The 14,250-nt window shown below is 39.7% G+C and overlaps 1 protein-coding gene and 2 pseudogenes across 1 annotated transcript in view; 1 reads left to right on the top strand and 2 right to left on the bottom strand.

Moving 5' to 3' along the window:
• The window catches only part of CDC73 (cell division cycle 73), an 89,197-nt gene that overhangs the window by 66,686 nt on the left and 8,261 nt on the right, over nucleotides 1-14,250 (top strand). Inside the window, exons 12-15 of the mRNA XM_027976263.3 lie at nucleotides 1,915-1,950; nucleotides 2,246-2,333; nucleotides 10,460-10,621; nucleotides 13,136-13,236. Of these exons, the coding sequence (XP_027832064.1) occupies nucleotides 1,915-1,950; nucleotides 2,246-2,333; nucleotides 10,460-10,621; nucleotides 13,136-13,236 (387 nt within the window). The remainder of the gene's footprint in view (nucleotides 1-1,914; nucleotides 1,951-2,245; nucleotides 2,334-10,459; nucleotides 10,622-13,135; nucleotides 13,237-14,250) is intronic.
• Nucleotides 3,120-4,416, bottom strand: LOC101120763 (nucleosome assembly protein 1-like 1; annotated as a pseudogene).
• On the bottom strand, nucleotides 7,345-8,402 carry LOC105611802 (calponin-2-like; annotated as a pseudogene).

Below are 14,250 nucleotides of genomic sequence, written 5' to 3'. Positions count from 1 at the left end.
TATGTCTCTGCCTTGGTCCTTAATTGTAGTTGTTTTTTTTTTTTTTAACTAAACATCTAAAGTTTATTTTTAACATGTGAGCTTGTATGTTTTGTCTTTTTCTAACTCTGTCTTCTCAGCCTTGATTTTAAAGAATCGTCCCTTATATTCTGTGTCCATTATGAGCTTCCTTAGTATATCTGATATTTCAGTCAAAGATTGCTTTGTTCTCCTTATTCATTCTCCTAGCCACTCCTGTCTCCAGTTTGTACATCTGTCTGTCCATCCCACTTTTCCTTTATTCCTCTGTCAAATTCCACGTGTTTATTGAGATTGTATTATATTGCAGATGATAATGTCTCGCTCTACATGTTGATGTATCCATGAGTCCTGTTTCTAAAAATAATTTAAGAAAGTTTTAGTATCTGTTTCTCAGCAAAAAGAACGATGAGAACACTTTGATAAATATGCATGTGAACTTGTGTTTGTATTTTATCTTTCTTTGCTTTCTGTGGCTGCAAGATCATACTTCTGGACTCCATAATGTTTTATCATAATCAAATGGCTATACAAAGGAGTGCAAAGAACTAGTTAAAATGTAGCGTTTTACTGTCTCCATAATGTTTATCACAATGAATAGCTATACAAAGGAGTACAAAGTACTAGTTAAAATATAGCATTTTACTGCCTCCATAATCTTTTATCACAATGAACTAGCTATTCAAAGGAGAACAAAGTTCTAGTTAAAATGTAACATTTTACTGCTTTTGAAATAGAACATATTCCAAAGATGTGTGTACTTTCCTTTAAAAGTGGTATGTCTAAGAACTGATGTTGAATTAGAATTTTAAATTGTTGACTTTTTATTTTTCGTGATTTAAAAGTTAATTCTAGCACAGCACATGGCAGTCAGTAAAAATTTATTGTATGAATAAATACTGAAAATTGAACAAGCAGAACTTTCTATCCTAAAATACGTTCTTCTTGAACTAGACTGATGTTACCATTATTATGCCAACAAATGTTTTTATTATAAAGTCCATTGTATATGTAAATAATAAAGAGAGATGAATATTCATGTTTTTATAATATACAAAATTATTGATAATATGGGCAGTTCCAGAAAAAAGACCTTCACATGACTCATTGCTAATAAAATAAAACCCAAAAATTTTGAAAAGAGAGATAAAGATAGGTATTGTAGGTCTTAGGTACTGGGGTAACATCTTTGTTTTTTCTCCACCAAGATTAATTACATTTCCGTCTCTCAGCCCTTCTCCCAGTGTTATATCCTCTTGTAGTACTCTGTGTTTTTATATTTATCACAGAGTAATCAGTTAATTCAGAAATCATTTATTTGCCTCCTTTTCTGGACCCTAACGTCTATGAATGTAGATTCTCAGTGCCTGCTGCTGCTGCTGCTAAGTCACTTCAGTCGTGTCTGACTCTGTGCGACCCCATAAATGGCAGCCCACCAGGCTCCCCCATCCCTGGGATTCTCCAGGCAAGAACACTGGAGTGGGTTGCCATGTCCTTCTCCAATGCATGAAAGTGAAAAGTGAAAGTGAAGTCACTCAGTCATGTCCGACTCTAGCGACCCCATGGACTGCAGCCTACCAGGCTCTTCCATCCATAGGATTGTCCAGGCAAGAGTACTGGAGTGGGGTCCCATTGCCTTCTCTGTCTCAGTGCCTAGCAATGCTATATATCCACTTTGTTTATAACTACTGATTGTTGAACTGCTAAGGCATTATAGTGACTTTCTGAAGCAGAGAAATAGCTTCATGTTATTTAAGAAACTTAGAGTACATTAAAAAAAATTTTAATGAGTCATGTGTAAATACAAATTTTTTGGCCTTATTTGCTTTTAAGTTTGAAAATAAGAATGTGATTTTTATAACACTCAAATATTTGGATTTTTTTCCTTTCTTACAGTTTCTCAAGCCAGACCTCCCCCAAATCAGAAGAAAGGTAAAGTGTGTGTGACTCTACACTTGCTTTAAAAAGTAAGCTCTTGCTTACACAACTAGGGCTGATGGCCTTCCCATGCAGTGGTAGCAGATGTGTGTGTTTGGTGTCCATTCTGAGTGGTTAGTGCTCAAGCTGTCCTGGTCATTAACTAGTCTGAATATCACTGCTGCTTAAAATATCTTTTAGCTAAAAGAGTGAAAAATATAAATTTGCAGGCTTTTACTTTTTAATTAGGAAAGTAACTATAATTCCTTTAAATAACCTATTTGATACCTTGAAAATTCTGTCTTTATAGGATCTCGAACACCCATTATCATAATTCCTGCAGCTACCACCTCTTTAATAACCATGCTTAATGCAAAGGACCTTCTCCAGGACCTGAAGTAAGTAATTTGCTAAACTGTCCTCTTTGTAAGACATAGAGCTTTTGTTGTGAATTACTAGTTACTGATTCAGTATTTCTTATTTTGAGAAAATGAATGTTTGATTTCAGTGCTATTGGCTTTGCAGATAGTCTCAAATATAATTTTAAAAAACAGAATATATTCTTTTATATCTGAATCCTTTAGGGAAAACTATAGAAACTCTGACAAAAGTCTTAATGAAAAAGGTTATCATTTAATTTTTAACATGAATTGTTTTGCTTTGGCTAGAGAGCTTGAAGGGGTTGTAAAACAAATTCAGGTTGTCTTCTCCCCATTTCCAAGTTCCAGTAAAAAACCAGAAAAGTAAAATGTATTTTAGATTAATAGATGTATATACCCTAGAGGGAGGAGGCAGTGGCATCCCACTCCAGCACTCTTGCCTAGAAAACCCCATGGACGGAGGAGCCTGGTGGGCTGCAGTCCATGGGGTCGCTAAGAGTCGGACATGACTGCGCGACTTCACTTTCACTTTTCACTTTCCTGCATTGGAGAAGGAAATGGCAACCCACTCCAGTGTTCTTGCCTGGAGAATCCCAGGGACGGGGGATCCTGGTGGGCTGCCGTCTAGGGGATCGCACAGGGTCGGACACGACTGAGCGACTTAGCAGCAGCAGCAGCAGAGGGAGGACGAGGGACCATAGTTGGTGTTTGTTTGTTTTTTTTAATTGTATGATATTTTTATTTTAGGCTGCAAAACCAAAAATGAGCAAATAAATAAACAACAAAAAACTTGAAGTAGGCTTGTCAAATGATGTAAATTTCATCCTTTCCAGGGAAGCAGAAGGTAGATCAGTGCAGGTTATCCTCAGGGCCGCATACATCCTGCTTCACTGCTGCTTGTTCTCTGCTGGGTTTTGATCCTTCTTTGGGTCCTAGTCTGGATAATTTCCCTCATCTCCTACTTCTTCCCCTTCCTCATCCGCTTCTTCACCTTCTTCATCATAACCATCGTCATCATCTTCAATAGCTTCTCCAGTAAAGCATAACACTGATCTTGGGATTATACGCTCACGTAAAAAGTGACCAATTTCAAAGTCCGCAGCGAGGATAGCTTCAGAATCATCATCCAGATCTCCACTCTCGGGAACTTCAGGAGGGGCCAAAAGAGAAAGAGTCATTGGAAACTGTTTCGGTCACAGTACGAACTGTCCCACATCCCTTGTGTTTCTGCTTCCTCCTAATCAGTTTCAAAGTGACATTCTTCCCTTTTTTCCAGTCTATCTGGTACCCTATACAACCCATAATTTCTGGTCCATCAAAAGAAAAGGGATCAGAATCATTTGATTCTGACCTCATCCTATATGTCTTTGTCAACACTTCATTTATGAAATATTCATTGGGTTGAAAGTAAAATTCTAAGACAAAACTCATAGGTTGACCAGCATCCGAGAACTTCACTTTAATGTCTTTCCGGTGCTTCAGAATAGGTTCTTCATGTTCCTGAACCATATCACTGAGCAAGTCAACATTCTCAAAAACGGTCAACCAGAACTCAGGAATGCCCTTGGGATCTTCTTTTTCTTCATCCTTTTTCTCATCTTCAATCTTGGCCTTTTGTGTTTAGCTCCTCTGAAATTTCATCTTCCTCATCTGGTTTCCATTCACATTCTTCTTCTGTAGGTTCATAAATGGCATTAACGGTCTCAAATTGCTTATCAAACAAAGGCTGATAAAGAACAGCATACTTTCTTTCAAGATCATGAACTTCCTCATAGAATTTGGCTTCTGTCGGTGCACATTTAACTTGAAAGTTTTTGAGAGCATTCACTCGTCTTTTAACTACCCTAGGCAAGCTTTCAGTGTATCCTGTTGGTGTTTCTACCAGACCATCAAGTCTTTCTTGAAGGGCTGCAAGAATCTGAGGAGTTTGCATCATCTGAACAGTCAGCTTGCATGCTTTGATTTTTGTTTCTTCACCAGTTTCTTCTACTTCTTCAACATCATCCAAATCTTGATCAAGTTCAGACTGTTCTTTGTTGTCAGTGTCTGCCGTGTTGTACAAATGCCAAATATCAGTGGCTAGCATGGGGAGCCAGGTGGCCCAAGCTGTGCAGGCAGTGACTCAGGGCGGCAGGAAGAGCAAGAGGCGACGATGATGATGCTAGAAAGGGGACCATAGTTTGTTAACCTAGACATTAATTAGTAAACGTTGGTTGAAGAAGCAAAGAGGAAACCTATATCCTGTGTTAAAATTTACAGATGCTTAACTTTCGCAGTAAAATAAAGGTGACAGTTCTTACAGAAACAAAAACAACCTTCAAAAAGAAAATCATGCTGCTTCTAGATAACTCACAACTTAAAAATGAGTAGCAAGATAAGTTGGAATGCTTACTGACTCTAGGCTTTAATCGATGCAGAATTGAATTGTAAGTGCTGATGACTTAAGTAGCTGTATAAAATCCTGTGTAACTGGCGCATGCAAATGTATCTCTGGTATTTTTTCTTTAATACTTATGAGTGGAATTTTTAGTGACCGTTTTTCCAATAACGATATGGAAAGAAGGAATTTTTAGGTTTTATTTCCTCATATTTTGTTAGGCTTTTTTTTTTTCATGGAGTTTAATATTGAGACAGTGCTGTGTCTTATTAAATAATCCACAGTTCCTCAAGTAATCTGCTGCTGCTGCTAAGTCTACAGTTGGGCATATATGAAACATAATTGTTTTTGCCCACCTCTTGAAATAGATTTGATAATAATTAAAATAAAAGTAGTAAGTAGTACATAGAAGTCGGAAACTAAACTTTAACATCTTTCTCGTTAGGCTTCCTACCAAGAAAGCAAACAGTTTTAACAGACTACCTTCTTTGGATAGATCATGCCTAATTTTTCTTCTGAGTTTAAAACACTCCCTTCATTGTTTAACACCTCATTGCAACTGACATCTCCCCTACAGCTTGAGTCAGCTTGAGGCTTTGCTATGTAATTAATGCATAATTGAAACCTCCTCCACACAATTATAGTACTGGCTGTATCCCATAGCTCATGTTGGCATAGATTCTGTTTGGTTTCATGTAAACTGAGGATTCTTCAGTTTTCTAGCCCTTCAGTAAGTAAATGAAATGAGGCAAAATAAATCCTGCCCTCACCTTTAACATTCTAAGTAACAAAATCAAGGTTCTATTATGGAAGTATTAAGAAGTGCTTTGACATTTATAAACATGATCTTGAGAGAAGTTTCACTGGGCCCATGAGCTTATTTAAAATAAACTGGTTGGATGGTGCTTGTGATTTTGGCTATGACAGTCCTCACATAGGGCAGAGTTCCAGTGGGGAAAGATTACACAGAGGGAGTGCTCCAGAGATAGACTGAGAGTTCCCCTTGCATCAGTCAAACACTGTTCAGCACATGTTTATGGGGGACTACTTAAGGCCTGGGAAAGAGCAGGCAGGAGAGCAGTCCTGAACTCACACTGGACCATGAATGCTCCATGTACCCAGCTGCCACAGCAGTGCAGAATGCTTCAACCACTTTGGAAAACTGTATAGGAATTGATTTATTACATTGAAGGTGTTATTGCACCATCTTTATAATAGCTTACTTTTTGATGATCAGAGGTCAGCTGTGATAATCAGTACTTAGAAGGATATCTGCTTTATCTTGTTAAAGGTCATTGTAAATTTGTTTATCTGCTGTACCTAGGTGTAGATTTCTTACATATCCCTCCTTGGGATTCATCAGAATTGAATCTGTGGATCTGTGTTTTTCATCAGTTCACAAAGTCTTGGCTCTTAGCACTTTAGACATGACCCGTTTGCTTTCCCTTCTTCCCTTTCTTCTCCTCGCTTCTTTCTGGAACTTAAATGAGACGCACTGTAGACTTTCTCATTTCATCATCTATGTCTGTTATACAGTTCTGCTTTCCTTTTGTTTTTCTGTCACCTGCATTCCTGATCATTTTTGAAGACTTTAACTTCTAGTTGTCTGTTCCTTTGGCTATCTCCTAGTGTGATGTTTTCTATTCATTTCATTTTAAAATTCAGACGTCTTATTGTTTCTATTTTAGAGGTTCTGTTTAGTTCTTTTTCAAATCTTTGGTGCTCCTTCGCACCCCCTTGCCTTTTTTCAATGATTTCTTTTTCCCTCTACATACTTGTAGGCTTGTTTCACAAGTTTGGTCTTTGATAGCTGCATCATTGGAAGTCGTTACTAATCGCTTTCTTTTATCTGTTGTTTCATTCATGATACCTTGTTTCCTTGTGTTTTAAGGGGTTTTTCTTTTTTCTCTTAACTGTTCATTTAGTGGTTTTCTTTGTTTTCAGTTTGTAATTTCTGTTCATGCTCCTTGGAATTTTTTCTTATAGAAATTCTTTGAGTTCCAGAATGAAGATTTGCGCCCCCCCCCGACCCCGCCCAAAAAAAGAGGTTTAATTTCCTTTGGTCCACAGTTGGTATTTTTGCATTATTTCTTGGTCCCAGGGCTCCTGGGCAGGGCTAATCCCTGTGGGGGCCTCTGGGTGGGGGTCCCTGTGCAGTACTTGGTGGGGGAGTGAGGGGAGCGGGGGCTGGTTTTGTCTCAAGCACTCAGAACTCCACTGTCCTGCCGGGGCCTCAGTGTCCCCACTAGGCCCCTGGGAGGGGCCAGGGTTGGTGGTTTGAAGGTCCTCGGGAAATCGATGAGACATAAAATATTTTGGGACTATGGCCTTACCTTCTCTCAGCATCCAACTTCCCCCTCCAACACACACACTCACACACACTCCCCTGAACAAAGTATTTTCATTTCACTAAAACTGCCTGAAACTTCTGTGGGTACAGAAACCACAGACTGATTGGCAGGAAAAAGTGGGGTAGATGTAACCGGAAACTACTCAGGGCCAGTTCCCCTCCCTGCCTTGGTTTCTTTTCCCCCCTAACCTAACAAGTTTGGCCCAAAGTCTGCTGGGAAACCTGATGCCTGGAGCTGCCCTGGTAGGGACCCCCACCCCACATGCATCTGGCTATGGCCTTTACCCCTTTCCCCCAGACTCTTAACTGGTAACACTCTGACATGTAGAAAAACAAGACAAAAAACAGGAAAACCCATATAGGGCAATGATGTGGGAAGACAACCCACATGGGTGTCTCAGGAGCCCGCCTCTTCCTGTAGTAGAGGCAGCACTCTGAGGGCTCCCCTGGGCCTGGCCCTCTCTGGCAGTTGCTGGAGCCCCGTCAGCCACTGGGCCTTGAGGGCAGTACTTGGGGTCATGTATCTGCCGGCCCAGGCCAAAGACCTGACCACTTTGCTTGGCTCCCTGCGTGTAGCCCATCTGCAGGGACATGGAGGGATTGTCACATTTGGCTGTCCCCAGCTTTGGGTTGCAAATGTGCCGCCGGCTCCCTGGAGCCGTTGTGCCCACCTGCCTGTCCCACTTGTTTGTGCTCATCTGGAGGCTGATGGTCAAGTGGTCCATGGGGGCAGGATATGGTTTTGGGGGTCATACAGATGCAATCTGGTGCCAGAAGCGGTCATGCCCGACTGACTGGCACATTTGTTGGTGCCCATCAGGAACCCAGTGACGCACTGGACCACCTTCGTGGTGGCATCATCAGTCTCATCCCTAGTTCTCCCAAGCATTTGATGCCAGTGTCCATGCTGCTCTGCATCCCCTTTGTCTTGGCCTTCCTGGCCAGGGCAAGAAAGAGACACCTACACCTGCATCAAGTTCCCGCTTTCAAACAGGTTGTTAGCTTCAAACAGGTCGACAGGGTTCATGCCGTAGCTGACCGTGGCCTTGAAAAAGTTGGAGAGGTTTTCTAGCTGGTGCCACTTCTGCGTGGAGCGGTTAGTCTTAGGGATTGATCCCAGCTGCAGTTTACTCATGCGTGTGCACAGGATGATCCCGTCCTTCAGGCCCTTCTGGAAGTCGTCCGGGTTGATGGAGAGGCCGGTCAGTCCTCAATCCAGCTTCGGAGCTCCACCTCCTCCAGGGTCAGTTTTGGACTGGAGCTGGTTCTTGACCGTGGCCGAGAGCCTGTGCGAGGGCCCCTTGTTGGAGTGCATGGGGTTCAAGATTTGCTTTTGCATTTGATAAGCACCTGGTGGCATAGCCAATCCAACATCGATAGCTTCACGTTAAATTCTGTTTGAGGTTTTTTTTAACACCAGATATTATTGCTAATTTTTTTTCCCCTGCAAATTTCAACTTCTTTTATTTAGAAGAAAGGAAAACTGTATTTTTAATCTGGGAAATACTGATGAAATTGTTCATTTTTCAAAATGATATATAGACTTAAAATCTGGAATTTGTGTAATGATATCTCATTTGCATTTTATATTATACTAAGGAAATTATTTTAGAGATTTGTTACTTGTTTAAACAGCGGTGACTTTAATCATATTACCCATACGCCTTCATAGTCATAGAATGTTAAGTGGAATAAATAAATAATGGTAGAGTCGGTGGATGTCAGAATATTTCTCCAGATTGCAGATATCCATCCAGTCAATTGTGCAGTTCTGGTTCTTTTTGTTAGATAATTTTTTGTGTTAAGTATTAAAAATCAACTCAAAGTAGCTTTACTGTAAAAATAATTGGCTCAACGTAACTGAAAAGTCCTGGCTTCTGACACAGTTGAATTCAGTGCTAAATGAAATAAGCAGGAGTTGGTGTCTCCATCTCTTAGGCAGGTTCTCCTTCTTCAGGGCCAAAGATGACTTATCAGAAACTCCAATTTACCAGTCACCACAAAGAGACAGTGCTCATTTCCCAGTAATTCCAGCAAAAATCTTGGGATTAAATCCTGTTTACCTGGCTTATACAGTGTAACAGGTGTATTTCTGAACCAACCACTGTGGTCAGGGTTGTTAATTTTTGCTTTAAATCCAGATGAAGTCCAATTTAAATTCTGAGATTTGATTTTTCTTTCAGTTGTCAGGGTGTTGGTTAGGGCTGAGATGAGGTTAGGAAAATGGGTGAGCAGTAGGTTTATTTCTGGTTTACATTATATTGAACCCCAGAGTCCTAACTTTATGAAAGAAGGAATTTCTGTTAGATTCTCTACCTTGAGCAGAATATGGGATTTGTTTCCTCTTCCAAGAGTCTAGTGAAGTAAAGTAAGAGACAAAACTGAAGTTTCGTTAGCTTGCCACTGCCTTCCATGGGCTGGAGTCTGCAGTGTTGTCCTGACCTTTGAGTTTCATTCTTTACTCAGTTCTCTGGCCCAAGGATTCTTTACTTCTCGCCAGCTAGCTCAGAGATGCCTTTAGAATGCTCTTTATAATTTATTGCACATTGAAAAGCTTTCTGACAATTTCTTTTAAAGTTAAACATACCCTGCGATCCAACAGTTCCACTCATAGGTATTTATGTAAGAGAATGAAGTGAAAACATATGTCTGTAAAAAGGCTTATACCAGAGTGTTTATAGTAGAATGTATAAACAGATTGTGTCAGATTCATACAGTAGAATTTTGCTCAACAGTAAAACAGAATGAACTGCCAGTGTGCCCCTCAGCATGGATAAATGTCAGAAACGTTAGATTGAATGAAAGGAGCCAGGCATGGAAGAGTACATTCTTGTGTGATTCCATATATAGAATTCCTAGAAGTCACCTGTGATGATGGAAAGCAGAGTTGTGTGGTTACCTGTTGGGGAAGAAGTGTAGAGATTACTGAAGGGTGCAGGAGGAAATTTCTCTGGTCTGTTGCACGTGTTCTGTATCTTGGTGGGTGTGGTGGTTACCTTGTGGAAAGGCGTATTTGGTGACACTCCTTGATGGATTGAATCACCTATCTTTATCTAGCCGCATCAGCTCCATTTCAAGTGATCTTTGATTTATAGTAAAATTTCCCTTTTCTTAGCATTTGAGAAATCAAGGATTAGTGTGGTTGTGTATGGAACCATTGGGAATGCTAAGTGTCACACTAACACACGCAGATTGCGTCTGAATGTGAGATTCACACACAGCGACTTCTCACGTAAGTGAGCTTTACTTCTGTTTGGCGTGCAAAGGAAAGACCCATATTCTGTATATGCAGATTGAGTTTATTTTTAAAATAATGTTTTTGGTTTAAAACTGTCATTTTAAAAGTAATTTCAAAGTACAGTTTCTTTTCTCATTTAAGATTGTTGTGGAATCATTTTGTCTCCTGTTTTTTAAAAGATTTGTTCCATCAGATGAAAAGAAGAAGCAAGGCTGCCAACGAGAAAATGAAACTCTAATTCAGAGAAGAAAAGACCAGATGCAACCGGGGGGCACTGCCATTAGTGTCACAGTTCCTTACAGAGTAGTCGACCAGCCCCTTAAGCTCATGCCTCAGGACTGGTGAGTTAACTGACGCTTTTGCATAGTCCTTCATTTGTTGTGTAATTAACAGATAGCAAATTTTATCATGAATTCGAGATACTGAATTCTATCCTTAAAACCTGTGTTAGTATCTGATTTAGTCCTCAATAATATTAACGTTCTAGTATTAAGTAAATATAATTTGGACGTCTATAACAAGAAGCACAAACTTGTGGAAAACAGTGAAAAGTTTTCCCACTTGTCCACTTATTCTGGATCAGCTTTTGGAACAAAACTTTCAAGTAGACTAATGTTTTAGAGAGCCTATATTTTAGATTTTTGGTTTGGAGAATTCTAATTTTCCTTGGTAAAGAAATGGTAAGTGAAAGCATTGTTACTTTCATTGTGAGGGGATAATTTAATGAAAATAATAACCTCATCATCCCAGTTCAGCTCTTTTATTGAATTAAAATATCCTTTAATAAAATATTGAGCTATTTATAATATAAAGTGCCTATATATTCAGATACATGAATTACCTTAAATTATTTCATTAATCTAAGCCAGAATAAAAATACATAGTCCGAGTGTGCATTTCTCTGATACAGAGAGTGTAACACATTGACTCATTACCCGAAATTTACCTTTGACGTACTCATTAGTCTTCAGATATTAGAAAATCAAGCCAGTGAGAATACTAGTATGTTAAAGACTTTGGTGAAGACTCAAGGGCTGTCGTATTGGAATTCTGTCCTAGTACCTAGCAGAGACACTTTGAGTTACATATGCAGTGTAAGACGAGCATTTCAGGTTGTCTAAACTTTGCAGGAAGTGGAAAGGCGTGCCATGTGTACATTTGCACAGATTTGCAGGGCGCAGTCATGCAGGGCGCAAGTGCCGGCACTGTGCATTGCGCTGCCTTTGTATATTAGCTTGGGCCCTGGCCATCAGTGTCAGCCTAGGGAAGGATTTTCCTTACCTTTCTTCTTCTCTTCTCGTTAATTGTCCTAAAGGGGAATTCACCGGGAGTCGTATTTTTATTATCCTGCTTCCCTGCTGACCCTGTGAGACACAGAAGGATCTGGGTGACCTCTGTCTGACAAATTCCCTTTTGTTTGGCAGGCACCTTTGTCCTTCAACTAGTGTGTGCTGCAAGTTACATCATAAAATTGAGAGGCTATTTAATAGTGTGCTCCATTCCCAAAGATGGTTTAGGTAGTGTGGAGCATATATCCTATGAAATTTTTAATTTAAGATTTAATTTTAACCATAAGAGCTTTTGAGCTGTTAAGAATTTTAAGCTGTGGCTTTTCACAGTAACTATGTTGTTGTAGGTCTTTAACTTGAAGGTAACCTTGGCTTAATACTCTCTTGGATGCGTAATCTAATGCAGTGATTATCACAGTATGGTCTGTGGTCCTCTGGGCATTCCCAGGGCCCTTTAAGGGAGTCATGAGGTCAAAACTGTTTTCCAGTATAACAGTGAGTTGGCTGTTGTCATGATTTATCAGTCCCCATATAGGACGGTAGCATGACCAGTCATTGGTTCTCCCCTCTCTCTGTTCACACCCTCCTTTTCTCCACGCTCTTGCTCCCTCCCCGCTTCCTGCCTCCTGGTCTCCAACATACTCTGCTGTTCTATAAAATAGGGGTAATAGGTTACCTCACAGGATTATTTTGAAGTTTAAATGTATAGACGTGAGTAGGCTGTGTAGACCAGCACTGGCACATAGTGAATGCTTGTAGTAAATCTTACAATGTTGGTTATTATTGTTAATGTTACTATTTTGTTTCCATTTCTTTAGTTGTAGGCTTAAACTGTTTATGGTAGTTGTTTTTATTGTAATTTCTCAAGTTAATTAATATTTTGTAAAGAAATGTAAGGCCCCAGAAAGAGATTTGTGCTTTTTTCGGAAAAGGAAGTTAAATGTCTGGGAAAAACTAGTTGCTTTAGTGCGCGCGCACACACCACACCAAGTAGAGAATTCAGAGTGAGTGAAATAGTTGTAAAACAATTGAAAAAGTTTAGGTGGTTTCTATACTCAGGTTATTTTCCAGATAATCAGAACTCAAACTAAGGTGTTGGAGCTTTAGTGAGTAGTGAATTCAAAATAGTGAAATACTGTAATTTATGATATTTTTAATTAAACATTTAAGATGTGTTTGAATTGTAAATGATTTTAAAACTAACTTTTTCAATTAACAGATACACTATTGTTCCCTATTACATTAGAAAAATAGGCCCACTAATTAACAGATCGGGCAGAGATAAAAGGCTGAAAGGATCTCATGTAAGGACTGTGCATGTAATTATGTTTAAATGACTTAGGTGTTAAAAACAATATATGGGGAGTATAGCAGTCGTTAACACACTCTATTGCTGTAACATAAAGAAAATGGTGGACGTGCAGCACTGTGTTTCCCCTCACAGACGTGTGGACAGGAGACTCCACTGCAGGAGTGATGGTGAGACTCTTTCCCTAAGGGTTGTAGTAACTGAGAATGCCTGAGCCACTCAGTTTCCGCTCTCCCCTTCCTCTTCTCCACTAACAGGGACCGGGTTGTAGCAGTTTTTGTGCAGGGTCCTGCGTGGCAGTTCAAAGGTTGGCCTTGGCTTTTGCCTGATGGATCACCAGTTGACATATTTGCTAAAAGTAAGATTCTCTTTATTTTTACTGCCTATCTAATGTAGAAATGTTTTTGCTCTATTATTTAAGAGAAAGAGCCATCTAGGGCTCTGCACATGTGATGTGTATATCAAAGGATTCTTAGTAAGTACCATATATTTTTACTTTTAAACACCTGTGAAATATTTTAAAAGCCTTTTTTGGAATATTAATGTTTTCTGTGTTTTTATATCCAAAAGTGAATTATTGCCTGTGTTTCAACATTAATAATTACTTTGTAGGTTGCTTAGAAATCATTAATCTTGTTGCATGTACGTACATGTAGAATTGATCGCCAGTCTTTAAATAGGCTGACTTTTGCTGAACTAACAATGCCACTTGACTGTTGGCTGCTGTTCCTGCTGTCTGAAATGGTTGCAGCAGACTTGGCCCTTTTCTGTTTGTTCAGGTCTCAGCCGATTACTCTCTCCTTTAGGGAGCTCCCTCCTCTGACCATCCTGGAAGTAGCCATTACTTCCTCCTGGTGATCTCATGGTAACGTTCGTTGCTTGACCTGACCTCATTTTTATATCTGTATTGTAAGTCCTCCTTGGCTGTCATGCCATTTCTAGGATGTGAGCAGCGTGGTCTGACTCATTGACTCTCGTGTCATCAGCACAGAAAGGAGCACGGCATTGGGAACCATTTTGTAGACACCTGTTAAATGTGTAGATTTCATGTATCATATCTTTCATTGGTCACATTTTGGCATTATTGATACACCAAAAGAAGAAGAATTGAAGTCTGACTGAATAGCAATTCCATGAACTGTAGCCTGTCAGGCTTCTCTTGTCTTTGGAATTCTTCAGGCAAGGGTACTGGAGTAGGTTGCCAGTACCTAGGGGATCTTCCTGACACAGAGACTGAACCTCGGTCTCCTGCATTATAGGCAGATTCTTTACCATTTCAGCCACCATGGAAGCCCTTTTATACGTACGGATATTCAAATTATTATTTAATTTGAGTACCCAGTGAAGTTAGTATCAGTAATAAAATCGTGTT

This window comes from Ovis aries, chromosome 12, assembly GCF_016772045.2.
Source record: "Ovis aries strain OAR_USU_Benz2616 breed Rambouillet chromosome 12, ARS-UI_Ramb_v3.0, whole genome shotgun sequence".
Taxonomy (NCBI): domain Eukaryota; kingdom Metazoa; phylum Chordata; class Mammalia; order Artiodactyla; family Bovidae; genus Ovis; species Ovis aries.
This window is presented reverse-complemented; position numbering and strand designations above follow the sequence as displayed.